The sequence below is a fragment of the Tubulanus polymorphus genome, chromosome 3, assembly GCF_964204645.1.
Source record: "Tubulanus polymorphus chromosome 3, tnTubPoly1.2, whole genome shotgun sequence".
Classification (NCBI taxonomy): domain Eukaryota; kingdom Metazoa; phylum Nemertea; class Palaeonemertea; order Tubulaniformes; family Tubulanidae; genus Tubulanus; species Tubulanus polymorphus.
The window spans coordinates 4,186,516-4,211,486 of record NC_134027.1 but is presented as its reverse complement, the minus strand read 5'-3'; the positions used below and the strand labels follow the sequence as shown (position 1 = coordinate 4,211,486).

The 24,971-nt window shown below is 36.7% G+C and overlaps 5 protein-coding genes across 6 annotated transcripts; 3 read left to right on the top strand and 2 right to left on the bottom strand.

Annotated features, from left to right (window-relative positions):
- The first annotated feature begins 502 nt into the window (after positions 1-502).
- Positions 503-1,357, top strand: LOC141901202 (beta-1,3-galactosyltransferase 1-like). Its single transcript, XM_074788312.1, has one exon. The coding sequence runs from the start codon at positions 503-505 to the stop codon at positions 1,355-1,357; it is 855 nt and encodes a 284-aa protein (XP_074644413.1).
- Positions 1,358-5,048: 3,691 nt separating this feature from the next.
- LOC141901987 (TRPM8 channel-associated factor homolog) lies at positions 5,049-8,648 on the bottom strand. Its single transcript, XM_074789600.1, has 4 exons — positions 8,493-8,648; positions 6,980-8,367; positions 6,642-6,869; positions 5,049-6,187 (listed from the first exon to the last, which is right to left on the bottom strand). The coding sequence occupies exons 1-4, from the start codon at positions 8,632-8,634 to the stop codon at positions 5,795-5,797; spliced, it is 2,151 nt and encodes a 716-aa protein (XP_074645701.1). The 5' UTR covers positions 8,635-8,648; the 3' UTR covers positions 5,049-5,794.
- A 779-nt stretch (positions 8,649-9,427) lies between these two features.
- LOC141902517 (uncharacterized) lies at positions 9,428-11,102 on the top strand. Of its 2 annotated transcripts, XM_074790286.1 has the most exons (6): positions 9,428-9,774; positions 9,852-9,888; positions 9,999-10,240; positions 10,367-10,525; positions 10,688-10,849; positions 10,963-11,102. In XM_074790286.1, exons 1-5 carry the CDS (start codon positions 9,481-9,483, stop codon positions 10,847-10,849), a joined length of 894 nt encoding a protein of 297 aa, XP_074646387.1. In that variant the 5' UTR covers positions 9,428-9,480; the 3' UTR covers positions 10,963-11,102. The 2 variants fall into 2 exon arrangements, with proteins under 2 accessions (XP_074646387.1, XP_074646386.1); XM_074790285.1 differs by lacking the exon at positions 10,963-11,102 and having other exon boundaries at positions 10,688-10,933.
- Positions 10,998-13,130, bottom strand: LOC141902518 (THO complex subunit 7 homolog). Its single transcript, XM_074790287.1, has 8 exons — positions 13,022-13,130; positions 12,625-12,745; positions 11,949-12,076; positions 11,747-11,833; positions 11,605-11,662; positions 11,462-11,528; positions 11,223-11,292; positions 10,998-11,135 (listed from the first exon to the last, which is right to left on the bottom strand). Exons 1-8 carry the CDS (start codon positions 13,038-13,040, stop codon positions 11,080-11,082), a joined length of 606 nt encoding a protein of 201 aa, XP_074646388.1. The 5' UTR covers positions 13,041-13,130; the 3' UTR covers positions 10,998-11,079.
- A 154-nt stretch (positions 13,131-13,284) lies between these two features.
- Positions 13,285-24,889, top strand: LOC141901200 (ataxin-7-like). Its single transcript, XM_074788310.1, has 12 exons — positions 13,285-13,372; positions 13,928-14,002; positions 15,180-15,284; positions 17,031-17,110; positions 17,940-18,666; positions 18,747-18,829; positions 18,971-19,317; positions 19,753-19,906; positions 20,400-20,515; positions 20,611-21,346; positions 21,536-21,638; positions 22,048-24,889. The coding sequence occupies exons 1-12, from the start codon at positions 13,285-13,287 to the stop codon at positions 22,281-22,283; spliced, it is 2,850 nt and encodes a 949-aa protein (XP_074644411.1). The 3' UTR covers positions 22,284-24,889.
- The last annotated feature ends 82 nt before the right edge of the window (positions 24,890-24,971 follow it).

The window sequence follows — 24,971 nt, the reverse complement described above, 5'->3', positions numbered from 1 at the left end:
ATCGATGCATTTTCAGGAATAAGTTCTAAATAATACGTATCTCGCCGAATTGAACTGTTAGGACTATGGTTTTTAAATTTCGCCGATGGAGGTATCTTATTTGTTATCTATCAGCATTTACCCTCCTGATATTTACCGTGTTACAGCTTAGATTTCGCGATAATGATAGAAAATCAACGCGTCTCATAGATTCCGATGAATCTACGTTACTTGACTTAGTAAGTGAACTCGCCGCTGTCTCAAAAACCCGAAAATCGGTGATTACGAATGATATCATCGACAGAATTAAGACTGTTAAGGAGAAGATTGAAAACGTTATCGTTATGTTAACGATTCAAAGGATTTCCGGGACTTAGTACGTGATAATTCACAAGTCGATTCGTTGACGAATGAAGTGGACGATTCTCTCAATACGAGAACGACTGTTGGCAGACATGGTGTAAATAAAGTTTTAGCGAAGAATACAACTGCGCCAAAAATCAACGATAGCTGTTTTTTAAGTATGCCGTATGCTGACGATATGTTATGTATTAGAATAGTCAGAGACGTCCAGGTGAACAGGATTTGTCCGTCAAGCCTGCATTTTTTATCCTACATTCATACAGCCGTTAGAAATTGGGAACGACGTCAGTATGTTCGCAATACCTGGGCACGGATAGCTGATCAACATGAATATAGATTTAGAATAGTGTTTTTTATCGGTAAAGTCGATTTGAATGAAAGCGAAGAAAGTCGGTTGCGCCAGGAGATGGCCGAATACGAAGATATCGTACAGTTATCTTTTGTTGAACATTACAGAAATCTAACAATGAAAGGATTAGCAGCGATGAGTTGGATCGAGAAAAACTGCGCGCACATTAAATACGTGGTGAAAACCGATGACGATGTCTTCGTGAATGTACCGAGATTGAGTCGAACATTGCGGTTACATTTCAGAAGACACCCCGGTAACCCGCCACCTATTCTATGCCGTGTTATGCATGGAAGTCCCGTTTTCCGAGCGCGAGGGAAATGGATTGTTACCAGAGGGGAGTATGCCGGCGATTTCTATCCTGATTATTGTTCCGGGCTGGGTTTCTTATTAGATATGCGAACTCTCGTAAAGCTTATAGGCGTGGCGCTGCGTACAAAATATTTCTGGGTCGATGATGTCCACTTTACGGGTATTATCAGGGAAGCTGCGAAAATCAAGATAGGCGATTTAACTCCAGTGTTTCAGTACTACGGATCGCCGAAATATCAGGTTGCGCGTTCAAGGCTCACCGAACTTAGAAAAGAGTTCATCCACCTGGACTGGCAAACTGAATTCACTAATGATAAAGATGTTATGACATTTTCCATTGGAAAGAGATGGTAGAAATATCGTGGTTAAACCGAAGAATTACGTAAAGTCTCAGTTACTTTGGTATACTACACTTGTATATTTCCGATTAAATCACATAATCATTGTTCCTAAACATGTTGCTCCTGAAAGCGGTGTACCTTCGTGTATGAGAAATTATATCAAATGTATCATGTACGTAAAGCGAATACGATGATGAAATGTACTTACTATTCGAATCATCAATTACTTAAATAAGAATCATATAAATTATATTATCGTATCTTTGTGTTCGCTCAACGCAACTGATGAAAAAAATGTATGAATACTGAACTATGCCTCACCAATCATTACTTAACATTATCTGCTTCATTTTCGTTTCATAATTCGTATATTCACTTCAATTGTATAGTACAGGATCGGGTTTGTGGTCAGAATTAAACATGTTAAGGCAGAAGGGAAAACTGTAATTAAATCTCTCTTGAAATAAGTGAAATTAGTTTTGGAAGTACATATCATGCATTGAAATACACGTACAACAACAGAGTTACGCGTAATTTGAATATATGGAACGATGGATGTTGATATTGTTTCTGATTACGATTACGATTACGATTTATTTACACTCCAACCATTTCCATGGTATATGGAGGAAAACTATTACACATGTATATACAAATATCTACAAAACAACACTGAAGTGATTAAAATTTAGAGAATGAAAACGTAACGAAATATATATATATATACATCAACTATTTACAATACTATATATACTATTATATACATCAACTATTTACAGTACTATATATACTATTGGAGGGATCTATATACATCTAAGCCGGTCTTAATGAATTTAGCTAAGTTGACCGTTGGGTTTTTCAGAATATCAAGGGTATTAAAGGTATTCAAATTCAAAAAGTTTTTGCGTTGTTCGTTAAGTAAGGTACAGTCATCTGTACATGGTGTGAAGACGCACTCTATTGTTATGTTTCAAGTGGAGCCCCACTTGTTCCAGGTATTGGAGAAACTCTTGGTGGCTTGTAACAACAACGACAGGAAAGTAACAACTTGAATTCGTTTCGGAAGGCCGAGTTAAAGCGCGCATAAATGAACACGTTATAAGACGAACTAAACGCTGTTAAAGCGATTCGGAAAAGATTCAGCGCTCCATCTGCTTCTTCGCTATCATCTAATCCGAATACCTCCTACAATAAAGGAAATCAAAATAGACATGAACAATTGCGGAGATTAATGGTTTTTGATAGGTCGCAAATTATTCATCAAATGGATAATATTCGACTGGTCATCATTTCATATTCTAAATTCTGATTTGTCCTTTTTACCTCGATGATAAAGATTACAAAATATGGCAGCCAACTCAGAGCAAACGTCACTGTCACGATGATAAGCATTTTGGCAATATCGAGTCGTCGTTTATTTCTTGACGTCGATGTTGCGGCTGTCGTATTTGCCAACGTATCTCCTTCCCGTTTACATAGAAAATACACCAGGTTACCGTAAAACCAACTTATCAGCGTTAAAGGTATCACGTAACAGACGCAAAATATGGCCAATATGTTAGCAACTTTAAACCAATATGAGGTTCCCTCACTGTTACAAGACAGAAAAGTTCCATTAGACGTAGAGTTCTCTGTTTTGTCTGCTTGGGAGGTTTGAAGCCGATATTCGAACAAAGTTGGAATCGCAATTAGAATGGCGATGAACCACGTGAAAAAAATTATAATGATAAGATGTGATTTAGTTAATTCTTTGCTAATGGCTTGGTGGGCACTGTTTTTCTTAACCATTCTGTATCGGTCATACGCCACAGCCACCATACAATACACAGAACTTGCGATGCACACGATAATTAGATAGTTACCAGCGACACAGAACAATTGTCCTGCAACGAGAAATACAAATTGATTATGATCTCTCCACTTATTCCGAAGTATCAGATTTCGTTGAAAGCAATGAAATCACAAAATGGTCAAAGGTTGATTATGATTGCGATAACCGACTTTAGTCCCCTTGTTTCTGTAATTAGATCTCATCCTACATGAAGGACATCGTTGGGAAATAACAAGCTACAGGAAATTAATAAATGGCCATCAGGAAGTTGTTCCGGATAGTAATGAGATCGCGTTTTAACCCGACGCAGACGGGTGACTGTCGTTCGTCGAACCGGTATCGGTACGTGTGCACGTACATGAAAGTAACGATTTACCCGTTGACACCGAAACTTTTATACACTATGCATCGGTTTAATTGCGCGATAAAACGACTTTTAGACCTCTGTAAAAAAAAAAAATTTGCAACGTTTGTGCTGTTTTCTTTTTACATGGGCCCCGAATCAGCCACCATAGCTTTAGAACACAAATCTTTTAAAAACGAAAAAATTATCAACAAAAAAGTTCTGAAATAAAACTTAGATGATTTTTCTCTTTGAAAAGAGGAAACAACATCGGCACTTCGAACGCTTATTTTGAAATCAATCATATCTAAGCATGTATTCAATGTACAACGATTTTGATTTATGTTCCATTTATGTTCCGCATTTATTGAAGTATGATATTTTTGAAAGTTGACATACCTTTATCGTAATGTTCTGTTTGTTTCAAATCATGTAGTTCTTGTGGGATTACCAAACTCGCAAGTATGATATCACTGACTGCCAAATTACAGATAAGAATGTTTGTCGCTGTTTGCATCTTCTTGTTTCGGATGACGGCCGCTAATATAAGAAAATTACTGAAAACCGACAAGATGGCCCAGCATCCTAAAATGCTGATGTATAAGATGATGCGCACAGACAAAGCTTGTGTCTCCTCCATATCGTGTCGTGTAAGAAATATGCTCTTGGGTCTAAGATACCACGTACTTAATTTATGTACATTGACAACGCAGCAACTGCTCATTTATACGCGTCAAATAATATATAATTTGTATACGAATAGAATGTTTCATAAACTTATATGTGTAAAACATCATTACTCTACTAAAAAGCGTGTCCAACAAAACCCTGTATCCATTATAGAATTCAAAAATTCATCACATCAAAATTAGCGCTTAGGCTGATTGAACCATTGTAATGTGGCTATGCGTTTTAAACTATAGTTATTGGTTGTTGGATTGCAATACGAATTCGAATTGTATGGAGCGTTTGCAACGATCAGTTATCACATGGACGTATAAACTATTTATACGTCCATGGTTATTACATTTGGGTATCTACTTTACTGATTCTATCTTGGAGGGGGATACTTCATTTGGGTGTTAGACTTAATTCTATGATTCCAAATCCGCGATCGATCCGCAATTACATATCATATGTTGGGTCCAGATAGCATTCTGTAAGAATCAACTTATTTCATGTGACGAGATGAGAATCATACCATAATTGGGCTACTTTCCATAAATACAGGTTTAGTTACGTAGATTAGAAGGATTAATGGATATTAAACTACGGTAGTCACGAGATCGGCCCTGATATCATTAATAATCTTTTTGACCAGCTCCACGGATTCAGGGGTCAGGGGGAATTGCCTACCATTAAAAAAAGGATTTCGTTTGAACGTGAGGATTATTTCGTTCCCAGGGAAAATGAAACGGAGACATACGTGCTCTAATGGTGTAAATATTGGCTGGTGATGACCAAAGACTCAAAAGTAAACGTGTAAAAATGCCGAGATCTGTATAATTTATTGCTACTTCAACAAGAACTCACATAACAAATGCCTTTTCAATCTAGGCTTCATTATTTCATACCCGATACAATAATTATATACAGTCTCAACTTGAAAAATTACATTTGAAACTTGATTGAAAAGTAACATAAGGAAGCTTACTGGAAATCATTTTTCGATAGTTTCAACCGCTGCATCGAGAAAAAAAATCAATTGGAAACGATAGGCTTTCACAAACACGATGATGAAGACCATTTACCATTATTACAGGTATTTACAATTTCTCGTTTCTAAAGGATGATATGCTCATGAACATACTTCGTTGCTATAATTAAACCCGCTTCGACCGATGCCATTTCACGGAGGCTCATTCCGGACATAACAATATTTTTTCATCATCCACGAAAACGCGAAAAAAACGCGGTGAAATTGGTTTTGCGCGTTTTCTTTAAGGGTGGAATGATATATTGGCATGTTCCAAATCAGCCACCATACTATTCAGTCGTTTCTCACTACATTAAGTAACATAAATGATTTCGCTGGCGTTTGATGAAGATTCCAGAAAAACTAAGCCGCCATATAGATCAGCAAATGTTTAAGTTCAATGCATCCCAATAACATCCACCACCGTTCCTGCTGATAAGTAGAAGAATCATGCCGCAATTTCTACAAGGCTTGATATGAATTCATCACAATTACAATAATATATCAACATTTGAAATGTTAATTGAAACCTGAAGGTAAAATAATTTTTCACAAAGATGAAGAAGAGTCTATCATATGTTTATAATTCTTCCTTTTTAGTGCGTGATACGCCCGGGAATTCACAGCCATACTTCGTTGCTATAATTCTCGCTCGGTCTGGTGCTATTTCAGTAGTTTCGTCATTCGGCAGATACGGCACAAATTTCTTCAATTTAGCAGAAATTCTATCCGCTATGGACCAACCCCAAAATTCAAAAAGTGGGCACAAATTGCGTTTTACGATCTTGGAAAACAGTTTTATCCATTGGCTCTCCTTTTCTGCGCGGGTCTTTGGATGCTTACGCTTTGGAAGCAGGTTATATTTTAGAAAGATGGTTTTGTAAGCATCCCACCCGAAATCACGCGCCAATTGGGCGTAAACGATCAAGGCAATACCAGGACTCTTTCTCCATTTGTCAATATCTGCACCATCCTAATGAAATATAATGATGACAAATATCAAAACCTATTGCAAGTTCGGCAGGAATGTAAATGCGTAAGATTACGAAAGTTAATGAAACCGTCACTAATGAAAAACGGAAACAAAATCCAATATACCGTACTGTGATGTTTGAGTTAAGGCGAGGGTGAGTCTATATTGCTACGAATGATAAGCCATGTCTCCGACAATCAGAACAGATTTCCCCGACATTGGTCCTCATTGTCGGATTGTCGAATATAATTTTTGTATTTCTCCTACACCAGGACATCACAACCCAGGTTTTAAATCCGAGGAACTACAATCCCCTATGTTTTAGTTGATCCGCCATGGCGTCCGACCACATTTCATTTAGAACCAAATCACCCACACACCACAAAGATGCGAGATAGCTGCAGTTGTGACCACAGGTTTCTGGGAACGCTGACATTAAGTGTTAATTACTTACCTTTAGGTAACTTTCAGCCGAGTTCATATGTTTTTTCAACCAGGGGTGTATCCATGGTGACTTATTACAGATGACATCCATGGCATGCAAGGTGAATATGTTAACTGTTACTTCATTGGTGCCATCCCATGTCCACAGTTTATCTTGGAAATTATGTCCTAGTTCGTGGAACAATCCCCACTTCCCATCGCGTTTAACTTTCTCACCGTACAGCAGAAAACCATCGACCTACGAGATACGTGTATCACACATGTGAAGCCAATTGAATTATGCTAAAAAATCATGATACGAAAACTTTTTCAGAAATTAGGCCTAAATACTTAAGTATTGATATTTACATTATCACAGTCTGAAACATCGAGATGGGTGCAAATGGGATATCCAGCATGCATGTAGCCCCATTGTAACTGTTGATCGGCTATGACAATCTGACCTCGTCCCAATGAAGGGTCACAACCACGTAATTCTATGTGAGCATCGACCACTGAATCCCAAACTTTCATCGTCTGTGTCAAATCAGTCAGATTTCTCACTGCACGACTCGGCATGATGAATGAGATCTTATCTCCTATGATATCACACCATAAACCAGGTTTCTGTATGTGGGAGCTTGTCCACTCTTTAGCTGTTTCATATGTGAAGACTGGTGCTGGGACGACATCGTTCAAAGTAACATCTATAACTTCGCTGGCATTTGGTGGAGATTCCAAATATACTAAGCCGCCAAATGGACTGCAAATTTTCATTGGAGATGATTTCATTGCTTTCTTTACTATTATCCTGGGCCATCTACTCCATGTTCTTTTATTCATCTTCAGCTTGTCAGTATGGAGCCCAACAAATACATTCCATTGATTTCTTGAATTCCAATCAATCCCCATCACCGTTCCTGCTGGTAAGTAGCATCCGGTAGCGTGGTATTTCTTACAAGTTGAATGAATTCTCAGTTTGACATTTTCGAGTTTCGGAGCGGTTGAAAATATCCCCGGAAAATGATTTATTCCGGGCGCAACAACCGCATTGCCTTTCATGCCTTCGTATATCAGCATATCGCATCTCAACTTCGCGATTCTTTTTGTTCTATCGGTTGAAATTAAGTTTTCTTTTGTTGGAATGCAGTGAGTGTCTGTCTCTAATGTGTCCAATAATTCTGTTATATTTTGTTTATGGCAATCACAGATGTTGTCGGGAAGGTGTTTAAGAACTGCGCTGATAGTTCCAAGAAATTCTATGTTATTAATTGCCTCCTTACAAATCACATCCAATCTAGCACAGGCTGCCTTGTTTTCGCTCATTTTAGTTTCATGGCCCTCGTGTTTGAACTTTGTTCCGCCCACAAAAACCAACCCTCCGATTGCCTGAAATAGTCGACTCAAGGGCATATCAGATATTTCCTTTCCGGGATGAAGTTGTAAATATCCCCAAGTACAAGCACCGCACACGAGTGCTCCACCCTCTTCCAACCACTTTACCATCTTATCTATTTCATTGTCTGGTAGATTCTTCGTGGTCCACGAACATATTTTATTGTTTCGTGGGATGTCACTGATACTTTCGACTTTACTGATATCGACAACTTCACATTCTTCGCTATCATCCTCATAGCTACCTCTAGTCAGCCAGAACTTGATGTTCTTACAAAATAGGCCATTTTCGGTTAGTGAATGACAGTCGGCAATGAATCTACTATGGCTTAATACGACAATGCGACCGTTCCCGACTTCACCTGAAGAACAAGAATGAATAGAGCTGACAGGAAGAAACGACCGAAAGTACACAAATAGATGATATAACCACTATCCCATTAAGCTCAATGTTGTACGAATGGTGACGATTGGTTTTGGTATTTACCTGCAGCGCACAGTACTTGTCCGAATTTGTTGGTGATGATCGGATGAAAGCTCTCTCCGTATACTGCAATGGTTCCCGGAATAGCTCGCGGAAAAACTACTTCATTTACGCCATTCAATATCACTTCACGCCATTCAGCCATTCCGAACTGTTATATCGAAGGGGAACCTGAAAACAGGACGTTCTTAAAAATCTCAGTCAGAAACAAACGACGCAGTTCGAAATGTTGGTTGTCATCAAAATGCCGTATGCTTAGCTACAACACTAAATCATATAGAGCAGCCATATGTTCATTCGATTCCTGATTTCCATGTCCAGTATCAACACATGTTTGGATTTTGCCGGAAAGCAAAACATCGGCATCTTCATAAACCCCTATTATAGCAGAATGAATTACGTAAATAGTTTACATAATACGTATAGTTGCAAAAGGCACTTACAGTTTCAAATGATCGAGGGATGATGATGCTTTGTCGGATTTTGAGTAAAAAATATATTACGCAGACCAATGATTTAAAATGGAGGTACCGGCCGGGTACCAGAACAGCTGCATTCAAAATCGATAGCTTGCAATATGGTGCACATTTACTTTGAGATGTTAACTGTTTGGCTGCGTAAGTCTCTTTCAAAAGATATCGAATCTAGGTGAAGACGTATTGTGTCGAATAATTAGGCGCAGAGATAAAAGTGATTTATCAACATGAAGATATATATTCTTTGGACACGATAGAAATGTCGTTCACGATCACCGCTGATGCGGTTCTGAATCTTTTTTCAATCATATTTACTGACGGAACTTATGAATCAGTATAATCTCAAACCTTCAGCACGTGAATACATAATGATAACCAAGTTAAACATGATAAAACTGTAACATTGTGATATGTTGATATCATGTGACTTGGGAAATTGAAATAAAGGGTGAGAGAATTAAACATTGATTCAGTTGCGAATTGCCCCAGTTGTTGAAATAAAATATCATTTTAGTATGAAGCTTATAGCATTGTTTTGGATTTTGGGGTTTTCAATTGTCAATATTAGTTATGCTTCGAAGACGTTCAGTATCCTATCAAAGCATACAACTGATCACGCGCTTAGCGGTCCATATCTGTGGGAAGGAAAATTAAAAAGTCCAGATGCGTGCGAGAAGAAATGCGATAAACTTGACAAGTGTCAAAGTTATAACTGGAACAAGGATGAAAAGATTTGTCAGTTGAACAATGACGTCGCCTTTTGTGAAATTCCACTAGAATACAGACCAGGATTCAACTATTTTTCAGCAGTAAATTCAAATTCGTCGACATCGGAAGAATCTGTAGTTAATTCAATCGAACATCATATGACTGTTCTATTTTTCAGTGTGGGATTGGGACAGAATGTGGGGAAAAGCGAATGGGTAAGTATATACGTAGATCTGATTATTTAAGAATATACGTACTTTACATAATTCGAAGACAATTAGATCAAAAAGGTATAAGGCTTTTGAAGAGTAATGTTTTTTAATAGAAAAGCCAGCGTGTTGTGTCGATATTTCCCATATGGGACGACCATTTGACGGCGATTACACAATATATCCGAGACGCATCGGCCGAAAACCACTCAAAGTTTATTGTAAAGACATGGACTCGAATCCCAAAGATTATCTGAATTTGCCAGCAGGAAAGGACAAGAATTATTCGATCGTGAAGAACTACCCAGGAAGAAATGGCATCTCTAAGTTCAGTAAGATCAGAATAAAGCCAAATAATGTAAGTACTTATCGCACTTCTGCATACCGTATTCCTCATATTCCTATCATTCGGTCTCTAAATATCTACGTGATAATCATATCCTCACTTACATATAAAGCAGCCACATATTCTAATTCTTTATAGGAAAATTTAACAATAGATGACACCGATCTGACCTTCGCCGAAACGAAAGGCGAATACCATCCGAGATACATGGAGGCGGGATCGTGCGCTGGAAGTGACCATCTAGATGGGGAATTTAGAGTAGACTTAACTGGCACGGGACTTCAATTTCAGCCATGGGTGCGAAGCAATTCGTGACATCGTAGAATGGCTAATCACATCTTTTTACAAACTATTCTTCTATTGTACTCGTTTTAGATTGAGCACCAATACGCAGTTTGTACAGATTTCTATACTACTATATATCATTAGATTTATGCAAGTCACACATTTCCATTTCAGGGCGTTATTTGGATGACAACTTTGAGTGATCCAAAATCATCTAAAGATGCAGTTTGTCAACGTGAAAAACGTAATATGAATCGGCACACATCGTCAGGACGGGCAGGAGGTTCATGTGGAACCTGCAGGAATCCACTAGCTTTGTATTTGATTAATGATTAAGTAAATCAGTTTTTCCATTGCAAGCTCAAATTGGCTTCTCAGTGAAAATCAAATAAAAAAATTCAAGACACTGATCTTCAATATAAAAGTTTTTCATTCATATCTATTTACAGCTGCTTCTACAAATACAATGAACGTGAACACAAATTCAATCGACAATGCTACTGTAATCAGAGCGGACATTTTCACACGAAGTTCATTCCCATTATTCGCACAATTGTATCATTTCATCAGCTCATATCCATTTCCTTCTCTTCTTCCACTTCATTTTCATTCTTATCTTCCTCTATACAAGAAATATACAAATATGATTTGAATTTTTATATCCAGAATTTGTTTGGTCAGAATTAACCGTGGCATTGACAGAACATACCTTCAAATATGCTTTGTAATTGATGTATGGCTGATATCAGTAAATGAAACTGTTTTTTCCTGATAACCAACTGCAAAAAAATATTCAATATTCAACACTTGACTTATGTACTGTTAGGCATAGAAAGGTTTTATGAGCCTTTGAAATCTGACATCAAAACACTATACATTGAGGTCACTTGGACCAGAAAAAAAGAGAGTATAGAACAGAAATGAAAAATAATCGAGCGGAAATGGCACCTTATCATCGAGATCCTGTTGTTCCTTTTTGAGAGTTTCCAGTTCCTTATCTAAAGTCTCCAATTGCCTGTAAAAATCGTAATCATATATAAAGAACAGGAATGAGCAATAAAACATTTAAATCTGCACTTTTAAATACTTACTTGAATGTTTCTTGTCTATCAGGATGTTGCTGAATCACTTTTGCCAGTGCATCATATTCTAACAAAACAAAACATCCGTTTGTAAATAGACACATGTTTCATGATTCATGTGTTTCGATTCAATACGAAAAGCAATAAATACCTTGCCTATTCTTGCGTATTCGTTTTGCCTCTTGAAGCTCTAGTTTACATTCTTTGATCTTCTTCACAGCTTCACTAATATTGGTCTCTTTAATTGAATCAAAATCAAAAAGAATCAATGTATCAAAATCAATCTTTATCTGCATCACAATTTACGGAAATACGGACCATGATTATCTATAATATCAATATGATTATCATACCTATTTGTTGATTGAGTTCTTCATAATTTTTCTGTTCTTTTAAATTCATATCGTATACAAGATGTGTTTTATCCATAGCGAACTCACATTGCGCCAACATCGCTATCATTTTCTGGTAGGTTCCATAACTATCAATAGAAAACATGTACACAACATAAAATGATGATAACAACTAGTACATATTGATCATAACGAAATACAGCATAAGCAATTTTTTTTTCGATTCATCTATCTTCCATCTACTCAAATGACAATAAGAGGCTTTTTTACAGTAAATTATAATTATAATTACGGTTGTAATTATTATGATAATAATAATAATTACTATTATTTTCATTATGATTATTATCATTATCATTATTATTATCATTATTATTATTATTATTAGCACTATTATTATTATTATTATTATTATTATTATATTATTATTAGCATTACTATTGTTATTATTACCATCAATCTTCTTTTTTTCTCTAGGGGGCCTGAACGTCCTAGTGATTGTACAGCCTTTAAGGCTCTGTTCAGGTCCCTCGTCATCAATCTAATTATTTGTTATACATTTTATTTGTAATTATAATTGATGATGAAATAAATTACATTACATTACATTACTATGATTGCTAAATCAGACGAAATGAACAATAAACAGCATCCTAACATCAGACAAATCGTGTACCTATCTTCCTCCGAATCTTTAACTGTGCTCCATTTGATGAATGATTTAAGAAGTGTAGTTATTCGTCTATCATCCCCTCCACCATCACCTTCAATCAGTAAACGCCTTCGAATGATCTCATCTGAAACGAAAAACACAATCCTTGACAATATAATTAGCCAACAACATTAACAACAACGCTAACTTCAACTTGATGGAACCCGGAAGTAATCGAAACAGAAGAATGTTAATTATAATACTCGTAATTTCTCGAATATTTTCGACTATTTAATCAGTTTAAGATCATGAATGGATAGAAATCGGGTCAGAATAAAGTCTAGTAAGGTCAAATTTTATTCAACTAAATTATCCGAGGTAGTAGTAACCAAAAAACAGATAAAATTGTTGACTTCCTTACCATCGCCGACAGTCCCCATTTTGTCGCTTATATGTCGTAAAAATTTAAAAAATCGTAAGTAAGCAGAAATTATTTTTTTCTAAATTTGATAGCTAATAGATATGTATTTAAAATCAGAGAGTAAAATAAATAGTTGAAGTGGTTCCGTTGTCATTTCCGAAAAAAAATCATCTGAATGGTGTAAGCGAACTTCATCACGGATTTTGCCGATCGTGATACAGCGACTTCGGCATTTTCCGTCAAAAGCAACAAGAAGATGCAAAATGGCGACAGAAGATGACAGTCCGTCGCTTTTCGCTGGTCAAGCGTGGACCGTGTGGGCCTCAGCGGCCACTGTTGACAATAAAAATGGTATAGTTTTATAGATGCGAGTTTCCCTGAATCTTACAGTGCCCAATATCCTGACCAAAGCATCCCGATACTTCCAAAAACTTTACTTAAAGTGCGACGTGTTTTCAAACATTCACTCAATAAAATTTGATTCATTCGTTCTCCTTTATTTTGCTAAGAAACAAATCTTGAAATCTCGCGGTCCGATTTCTGAAGCTAACCTGTAATTGTTGAAATTGATAAGAATGAGAATAGATTGTCTATTGAATAGAAGCATCTTATATCTTGATTTTGTTTGTTGCTTTTGTTGTTAGTAATAGATTAGAGAAGTCGGCCTCCTCGGACCCAGTCTGAGTCACCTCCAGTGTTAAATGATGAAGTTGAAACCCACAAAGGGTATCCTTCAATGTTTATTTCACATTTTTAATTGGGAGTTTTGGTTGCTGTCCTCGTTGTAAACATGAAGTAACCAATGAAATAACAAAAATTTTAGATTCACTTTTTCGCCCTGAAACTGAGTTCTTTGACTTAAATTATACCTTTTAATCTTGAACATTAACTCTGCATATATTTCAGAAGACAACAACGAAGACAAAGGTTCAACTGTGAAAAGAGGGTCTCGAAGTGACAGCATGAAACTCAGAAAAGCTGGTACGTAGAGCTGACCAATATCCGCGTCAGCTAACTCAGTTCGAACTTCTAAACCGACAGATGCCGCCCGACTGAACCTTACATTGCTACTCAAGATTTGTTTTCAGATATTTATCACTCTCGTCAAGAAACTCAAACCATTGATTCATGAGCATGGTATTTTCTAGTGAGAAGTGGATATTTTGCCAATCAGGCGTTATTCTTATAAACTCCCATCGAGGCTTGGTTTAAGCAATGGGATACCGGTTCTCACCAGATGGCACAACAATACACTGAGTTATTTGTGATGAAAATTTGGCTCGTATGGAACTGGATTTTTAGCCTTACAAAATTGATATTATTAAACAAGTCTCAAATAGATATAAGATTCACTTTCACTATAAAAGAGAAAAGTTGATTGAAATTTAAGTGGAATGAGGAAATTGAAGCACAGGTAACCCAGTAACTACTAGCGAACCTGGAGGATTGTCACTGAATCCTCGGTTGCCGCAGTTGGTATCCCCATTCTAAAGGGTATCTTCTCTAGATAGTGGATTATCTGTTGTGTTAGTATCCTGCGTCGAAGTTTGGTTTCCTAGTTTGTCTTTGATTTAAGTTTCTAATCAAGAAAACAAAGCGAAGAATTGAAATAAACATCTTCTGAAGAAATCAGATATTTCCTAAATCTTGTCAGGATAGTTTTATTTCAAGTTTTAGTACCCTCGAAATACCGGGATACTGTCAAAATTCCAGGAAATAGCTCACCCTGATTGATGACTGCTACCGGTATTTAACATGGTCAAGCATCAAATATTTTAGGGCTTTTCAATCGATTTAATTTCTTCGATTTCATTATTGCAAAACTGTCCAGTAAAATTCCAACTCAAATTTTGGTTTATTGCTAATGGTTACTTGATTAATGTTACTTTCAGTAAATACAATGATTGAAACTTATCGGTATCGGATCCCGGGGCACTGAAGAATGAATCCTATATAGACAAGTTTCCTCCGCAGAGAAATTCTCTAGGGCGTTTCATTTCGATCGTTCGGCCTCTTTCGTGACTCCCTAGATCCGTGCCTGGTTTCATACTTACAACTTTTTCATAAAACTCAACTGGAAATTAAACCCTGATTAACTGCGATAATATGCATTTGAATATATCAAATTAGATTTACAAAGTAATGATTTTTATTGCAGATATGGGTCTTTATGGTTTATGTCCATCACAAGATGAATTCTACTTAGTCATGTGTGACAAATGTGGTCATGTGGTTAAACCTCAGGCATTGCAGCATCATATAGGTATGATTACGATTTGAAAAAACTCCTCATTGCTCTGATAATCCGAGAGCATATGATTAACCAAAAAATTGTAACCTAACTTTTCCAATTGAAATCCCTAGACCGGTAGCTTTGAAATTCATTGCTCTCTTTTATACCGAAATGCAACAAGTTTTCCTCCTTGTGACCAACTTGAAACTAGTTTTTAAGGAAGACATTCATTAATCCATTTTGTTGCTTGGGCAACTTTTATAGGTGAAAGACCAAGTGTGCCTCATTAGGGTCATATATTTACTGCTGAAAGTATAATATACTGGTATCAGCTGGTATGACTGAGCCCAACCTACTGATTCCATGAGTCTTGTTACTTACCAGATTCAAAGCAGTGTCAGTGTGGACTTCACTACGATCTTGGTTTGCCTAAAATACCCCATTGACTTTGTCCAGAAACGAACAGACCTAGGAGCGTGCCAAAGCTATCAAAACGTCCTGAACATTTCCTAACACTACCAGTAGAGACAATTTGTAGGTTTTGTGGATGACATCTTTCTATGACTTCAGGGATTTATATATGATAATAACAAAAAATTTCTCCAAAGGAAGTCATTTAATCAGTGGTAAACTTCGTGTAGTCCTTCATTTCTATTCTTTGATGTTGCTTCGTTTCTTGTTGCCCTCGGCTAAAACGAAGACGGTTTTAATGATGGCAGACGTAAAGCAAATCATTTTGTTTCTTGCGGTCAATACAAGGTATTTCTGAATGTGTATCGAAACAAATTCAATTTTGATTCGTTTTGCAAATTGGTTAACCTGTATTATTATGATTGATTGCTACATGAAGGTACATCTATAAAAAAAAGGAGAGAATTTTAGTCTCATCTTGGAAATGGTGTTGAGATATTTATTAGTTTGTTTCAGTCAATTATGATATAAGTTTGTCTATAGAATATTTTTTCGTTTCATTTCATTGGCTTATTCTATCAGGAAGTAAAGATATTATTCATAAAAATCCACGTATTCCACGAAACTTTGCTTTACAAATATTTCATAATTAAAAAGGATGAAAATAGCGAGGTATTTAATAATTTAGGAATGGATTGAACTCTGCCGCCGCGCGAGCGAGGTATCATGTATTTTCTATTCAGAACGCGTAACAGAAGTAGTTCACATCGGGCGCTGCGCGATATTTATTTATTAACAGACTGTAGATTATAATGTAGTAAGCGAAAAACGGTTTTGACCTGGTTTACTGAGAGAGAGAGCGAGCAAAAACACAATATTCTACATTGCTCTCAACTGTAATATTATGATAGGAATCGATAAATGACTTTCGCTTGATAACACCGGTTGTATTGTACGCGCAGTGTTAAAGGGATGTACGAACATGAATGCGACTGATGGGACTTTATCTATCGACGATGACGCAATTCAGTAATCACAAAATATCTCGAGCACTTATACAGTCATTATTTTCAAACATCCTTATATCGATAACGCAGGTAATAGGAAGTATATATAAAACATTTGAATCAAAATATAGAATACGGATATGTAATATAGTCTAGTGTTTGAGGTACACTTATTACTCTAGGGTATAATCACTGAATATATATCGATATGAACGGGGAATGACTATATTTGGGGGGGCGTCGTGTTGTCGGTTTTAAACGATGAGTACGTACGTTAGCTACGCGTAGTTATTGTGAATGATTATTCGATCGTCGCGGAGAATGGATGAAAGATTGATAACGGTTGTTCGTCATTTAGTCGCTGAAAAACAAGAGATTAATGTCGTGAATGCGTTAGATGCAGAGCGAGGTCGTCATCGATGCACGGCGCACACGTTTGTTAGTATATTACTATTGATCTCTCTCTCTATCCACGCGCGTATAAACACATAACAGTCGTGTATTGTAACATCATTAAAATTATAGTCCTGGAATGCCATCGAGTGAGTGGTCGCAGTGACAACGATTATGTGAAATCGTGAGTTTCTCCTCGCAATCAAATGTCGACCATTTTGTCGGCAATTGTCGATTAGTGCTAGAAGTTTGATAGGAAACACTAGGATCCTGCATAGAGTTGCTATAGACAGCGTTGTCATTTAGTCAGATGGTACCACGCACGTATATATGTGAATTGATTTAATTACGTTATTGGGAATTTTACAGTTTGAATTAATGTTATTTCATTGTGAATACTGTCTGAAAAAGAGCAGCTACCTTTTTATTGTCAAACGAGATGTTTTAAGAGGAGGATAATTTCTGTATGAATGTAGTACACGAACGACTATTTAAAAGTGAGACGACGGTTTGCATTGGCATTTATCCAAAAAGATAAAATGGCACTCCGGTCGGTCGGGTTTAATGGAAGGCAATATACGTAATACTCAATTAAGGTTTCATTTATGGATGTTCTTTGTCTGTGATTTTGGATTGAAAAAAAATAATCATCGGGTTCATACGTATGTGTTATTATGATGCGAAACGTATAAGTGTTTACGTTAAATGCATACGTTATATCTCAATGCCATTGTAGCTCAAGGAATATTGCCTTAATAGATAATGAAAGTGAGATTAAATATATGTATGTCGATTTTTCAATGGAATGTACTACCGGGAATAGTCAATACGTTATCAAGTATTTATCCTCCCAGCTGATTTTTGATAATGGCAGGACAGTGAATACAGTCGTTCTCTTTATATCACAGATCAAAGTCATGGTAACCGTAAAAAACAGTCATCAGTCTCAAGTTCGCCTGTCTCCGTGAAATCTCTTCCAGTCACGCCGAATAAAACTCCATCGAAGTCGTCATCGTCGCGTTCGACGCACACTCCGTCGCCGAGTATTAAACGACCTTTAACACCTCCGCTGGTAACGACTAAAACATCGGTAGACAATGAATCCGATGACGACCTTATCGCGAATAAGGAACAAGAGCTACGCGGTAAAGAACGTTTAAAAGAACCTTTGGAAAAATCGTGTAAAAATACGACGAAAGACGTAATCGACACGAAGCAGTCGAATAGAGAAGGCGTGCAGGAGGCTCGAATTAAAAGAAATCATTCGATGCCTGTTGTTAAAGTCGAACGTATGCCGTCTCCGCTGGCGATGAAAAAATCAGTAACATTGCACCCGGAGAAAGGTCCTCCTCCGGAGACTAGTCGAAAAACTGTGCCGAGTCCTGTAAGTAACGTTACGCATGGAGTAGACCCTCCGCCTTCTCATCATCCGTTACAAACAGCGCCATCTGTGTCTCGAACTATAAGTACGGTGGCGGCGGCGTCGTCTGCCACATCGGTCGTAATGACGTCTGCCAGCGTGACTTCTGTACAAACTAGTAACAAATCAACCGTTCCAGCGCCACTGTTTTTCAAAAAAGAGAAACTGCTGCCATGTAAAGGTCGGTAAAATTTTGTAATTTTCACTGCAGCAATTTTTTTAAGGAATATTTTATTTGAAATGTGTTGTAATATTTTTCAGATCGCGAGTTCGATCCAAATAAACATTGCGGTGTTTGGATTCCTGATATAGCGAAACAATGCACACGATCCCTTACATGTAAAGTACGTATATATAAACTGACGATTCCGTTTCTGGTTAAACTTAGTCTTATTTCGCGTAAGATTACGTTGTTATGTTGCATTAAATGAAAAGATGAATCATCATCAATATTATCAAAAGATTCGTTCCAAATCTATTTTCAGACTCATGCTCTGTCATTGAGGAGAGCTGTGAAAGGACGTCGAAAAACGTTTGACCAGTTATTAGACGAACATCGCGCGACTAAGGAATTATTAACGCAAGCGAAAGCCGCAGCTGCAGCAGCGGCGAATAAATCGGCACCGGCGAGCTCCGGTGCTAAAATACTGCCAGCAAATCGAAAATCTGACTCAAAATCTGCAAAATCCGGTCAAATAAACGGCGTCAATGCAGTAACTGCCATATCAAAACCAATATTAACATTAGCCTCATCATTATCCTGTACATCATCTATAGCTGCTGTCACTAAACTTGCCAAAACACCGAAACTTATTAATTCTGTTGTACAAAGGTAAATCATTCATGGTCATCGATGAAACACTCTGTCCCGATATGACGATGATATAAAATACCACACTTAAAATGTAAAAAAGTCTAAAAAGTTTAATTGAACTTCAGTTTAATATGGGTTACAACATTATTCTAATATTCAGGACCCAGTTCCACAGTCGTGAGTTAGAGTTAACTCTGAGTTAAAGTTAGTTCATTTTCAATGAGTTAACTCTGAGTCAAATCTTAACTCACAACTGTGGAACTGGACCCAGGAGTCTAATATACTGGTATTAAAAGAAAATCATCAGATACATATAAAAATGGGAACAGATACGCTAGAGTATATATACCTCATGATATTGTTTATGTGTGATTTTATATGATTGTCCTAATCGATCGCTACTCATAAGTGTTGATAGTTGATTAATACGTGTGAATGTTGTTGTGATTTTAGACCAGCGTTTAGTCCGCCACTCCGGCCTTATTTACCCCAAGATTCGTCGCCTGCTTCTGAGTTTACTAGTCGTTTATCGAGTGATGGTGAAGACGATGAATATCATGATAAAATGGACTGTTCTTACGTGACTCATCATCCTCGACCTGCAGCGGTAAGCCCGATTAAACAATCATATGTCATTCAGTAACCTATATTCAACAGATAATGTCAAAGGGACTGCCCCTGTGTTCAATTTATTTCAATTAATTTGGTGAATTTTGCACTTAAAAAATCTTTAAAAAAAAGTTTTATCTGCTTGAAATTATTATGATGTTTAATGAAGAGCTTGTGCTTGTCTCCTGTAGCCATGTTGCCTGAATGAAATTGCTGGTATTGCCCTTATAAGTGTCTAAAATAGCTGAGAGTGAAGCAAATAAATTTGTTGAAAATACTCAGGGAACGGGTCTAGGTGCTCGAACGAATTTACCTATCCTAAAACAGAAATGGAAAAGTTGGCTTGGATGAGATAACTCTTTTAACTTCTTTTAAGAGGTTAAATAATGAATGAATGATTTATTTTCATTACAATCCACATTTCTACGAAGAATGCAGGATGGTGATTTGGGATACCGGTATATTTATATCGTACTGTTTTGATTTTTTAGACTTGTACATTCGGTGCCAGATGGAATGGACACTTCGTGTTCAATCGAAAACAAGATTTATTGAAAGCAGCGTTTTCTCAAGCTGTTGAAAAGCATTTACATCCACCACCATATACGTAAGTCGAGATATCGTCGCACTATTACGAGAACACAGTCAATGCCATTATTTTTATGATGTCTATCTGTTGACTAAGTTTATTTCATTGTATAGGAAATTGTGTCTTGAATCAAAACTGCCCCAAGAACTATCATCCGACTCGAAAGACCCGTATGACTTCAATTATGCGGATCCTGCCAGTCAAATAGCAGCGAATCTAGCACAACTCAACGCCACTAAAAATGTTAATCGTGTTCCAAAACCTAAAACTATCACGAAAGCCGTGAAGCGCGAATCGACTTCAGGTTTGCAGCCCGGTAAACAGTCGCAACCCGCTAAACGACATCGCAGCGGTTCGTCTCCTAGTGTCACCGTCAATAATACTAACACTCCACTCATTTCTAATCCGATATCGATATCTATTCCAAGCGGAGTTAACGTTAGTCTCGGCTCCGTCGGCAGTATGAATACGTTGGAGAAATCGAATTCGAACAATTTCATTAAGGATATCAGTTTAGTCGTGACGAGTATGAACGAAGGAGGGCTCGCGAACGGGCAGCTTATTAATATCACCAGCGCGAACGTAGCTGATTCAACTCATTCGCTGAACAGTAATACATTGAAATCAAGCGCTGCTGTGGCCGCCGGTACGAACCCTAAAATCAAAACTACGCTGAAAGCGAAACCACAAATTCAGGATATTCGCGCTAATAATTTCTTCGCGACGATTCCAGCGGGAACGTTATTAATGGAAAGCACGACACAACCGGGAACGCTAATAGCCGCGTCATCCGCTTTAGGAACACTAGCTGGTAACCATGTAACGTCCACTACACCTAGTCCATTCAGAGTAAGTCTACAATAATCATACCTTGACATAACGAACAGCAACTGACCTGGAAAACTCAGGGAATCATTGACAAATTTTGGGGAAGACCTGGAAAATTTAATGAATTCGGATACGCATTTTTTTAATGTTTTGTAAGTGGGGGAACTTTTTCACTTTTTATGTAAAATCTTTTTTGATATTTTTATGTAGAGCTCAAGTATCGCAGCCAATGGTATTTTATGTCCAACCAGTCGTAATAGTTCACCAAGTCCGAGTAAACCAGCTGATATTTTACCTTCTCAAAAATTATCAAGTAAGTACCAGTTTTTAGATAGATCGGCTGATAATATGGACCCATTGAGTATAGATTTACTGGAAATTGATTTGCTAATGAAAAAAGTTGAATAATTCAATTGAAATGTAGAAGAAATTGAAGCGTGGTAATGAGTATCCGCTAGCAAACCTGGCGGATCCACGCAGAATCCTTGCTTGCCACAGTAGCGGTGCCACTTTGACGTCAATTTTTATTGTTCCAATCCAACAATTAGGCAAAATAGGACATTTAGAGTTCATACGTAGAATTTTCTGTCAGATTTCAAGAGGAATTTCTGTCGGATTTAAATTGAGTGAAAGAAGAAATCTAGTGCTGATATTGTACACTACAAAGTCAAACTTGGCAGTTTCGGTTGGATTAGATTAATGAAATGATCGATTTGTTTTAGATAAAAGTGCCTCTAATCGCCATCAGAGAACGTCGGGTTTTCAGCAAGTATTTGCCGCCAGTATCGGCTCGAACGCGTACATCCAACCAAAAATCAACCGCGCCTCTAAACAACAAACAATGCAGATGACACTACCGATTGTTGCGCAGTCAAATTTACTCGTTTCACCGCAGCAACAGCAACTTTTACTGCAAGCAGATGAACAGATGGCAGCACAATCTAATGTGATCTCCTAGTAGTTGTTGATAATAAATATTATATGTATAGGAATATGCAAGCAAATATGTGATAGCATAGTTATAAGTGCGTTGTGATATAAAACGGCCACGGTTTCCATTTATGTCTTTCTCAACTGCTGTTGACATAGAATTAATCAGGTCCTTTATAATATATAATGATGATGATGTTAGAAATGGATGTGGTAACTTATTCTGGCATTTCACTTAGAGTTAGTAAAGCATTTTCAATTAGTCAGAACTGTATGTGTAATTGTCAGAACAGTCGGATGTGCATTTCTTAGAACAAATTTCAGTTGACATCTGATTAGCCTGTAGAGACCCCAGAATATAATTGCTCACGATTAAAATCCACCCTTAATATTTCTCCTCACTCATTGTACTTATCTGCCTCTGATAATCAATCTCACATCTGTAATCTGACAAAGATTCTTCGCTATAGGTTTCATAATTATTTGATCATTCATTCTGAACCTATCGTATCTGTTTATTTTGGGGTCTGTTCGAGACAATTGATCATTACGGTTCAATCAGTGAACTACACCGCTTGGTAAGAACCTTCTAGCGATTGCATTTTCTACTAGGGTTTGAAATACTAGAGAATATTTGTTTATAATCTGCTTGCTGTTATGAGTTGCTGTTGCTCATATTTAGTGTGTGACCTGTATCAGGTCTTCCAGCTGGACGGACTATGATGAACCTTGTGTTGTGGTGAATACATTATAATACGCATCTATGGAAATGGAATATAAAACATTGTTTCAGATTTATGACATCTAGGCATATTTTGTATATTCAGCTTCCAGCTCCCTGGATATTTTTCTTGATTACGGTATGAATTATAGCAATTTTCAATTCAATGTGTTTTTGATCTCTTAATTGATGGTTGAAGTCATTGCATCTTGAACACTGAATCTAGAGTTGATAGGTTAATTTGAAGGAAAAATTATTATTATCATGACGAATTATGGAATCATATACCATCTGCTGGTGTAACCTATTTTTGTGTCTAAAAAGAAGATTTATTCATGTAATAAGATGGGCTGGATTTTTTCAAAATATCAAATTTAACCAATTCTTATGATTAGTGCCATGCGATTCTCTGAAAAAAAAGATGTCCTAAATGAGACTTTCTGAAAAAAAAACTACTTTTGATAATTCAAACTGACAACTGCTAACCGGTATTATAGATAGAATTGGATATGTTTTTTACGAATAGAAAGTGATTCGGACATTGATCATCTAATCATCTGAGTATGATTACCACTAGTGTATGCATTCTTCATTAGACTGTTAACCATGTGCTACTCGACACCATTTCACTTATACCTAGCCAAGTGAGGAAGAAAAACATGAAATTCCTCAAATCTGAAGACTGAAAATGCTTCAATTCACAGAATGAAAGTACAATGTTGTATATTACGGTGTATATATGATATGAAGGGGTGTTTATTCAATAATAATAGAACAATATTTAAAAAAAACCAGCGTTAGGTATTTATTAACAAACTGCCTATAATTTTCATCATGCTACTAATATATATATATATTTATATATGTATTGTTTCAGCATTATTTGAAGTGTATTTAATTGCGTGTGAATCATGTTAAAGTTTGTGAAATGTATGAATTGTGTGAGTAGTATTTGTTATGTATTGATAATTGATGAACTGATTTTGTTAGATTACTGATAATTTGTTTGAAATGCATCTGTTTTGTTGTCCTTGGTATTTTTAATTTGTTGGTCGTTGGAGTTCAATTACTCTGGTTCCATAGCTGTCATTTAAGTTTGACTTGAAATTGATTTTGACCCTAACCAATAACCACGGAGATGCAACTTTTTTCCAATTTTGTTTTGTTGCGTGTTCATCCAAATTTGATCGTTATGCACGGATCTGTCCTAATTTGTTCATTGTTCTCATTGTGAATTTAGTGCTTTGTCAAAATGACTGATCGTCGCTTAAATCGTCGAGTAAATTCTCTTAAGGCAGTGGTGTTATCGGTTACTTGTGGAAATTATTCTTAAACTATTTTCGAGGAAAGAGACTTTCTATTGGTTAACCGATAGATTTCGTACAATTATGTGTGGTGGGAATGTTTATATCTACCTCATAACTTGTCTGAAATAAAAATTCTTCAAATTTCATGGAGGCAGTTAAGACAATTTGAAAATCGTATATAAACTGTATGTATGGTCTGTGCTGAATTTGTATATTGTGCTGCTTGGTGAAATTTCCATGTAATGAATTTTTGTCTGTACCTTTGTAAAATGCAATAACTAGAATATGATTTACTGGTTCCTGAGTCCATCACTCACAATTATCTTTTTTGAGTACATGAAGGATTCATTGAAAGAAGAGATAACACTAACTTATTTTTAATAGATCTGCTTTTGGATGAGGATTGATTGTGCATAAGAACTTTGTCACAGGAGTAAAAATGAGAAAGAATGATTTGGAATGACGTTCTTCCAAAACTAGGGCAAAATGTAAATATAATGTAAGAGTTTGAATGATGTTTGTGAATAAATGAGAATAGTCAGTCTGTCTTTATCAAAATAGTCAGACACAACATAACGTAACATTACTTCCCCTTTTTGTAAGAAAGTCAACTGTAAATAAATAAAATATAATTTATATACATTTCCAAGAAAGTCTAAACCACGGCCTTGTGTTATTATCATTTCAT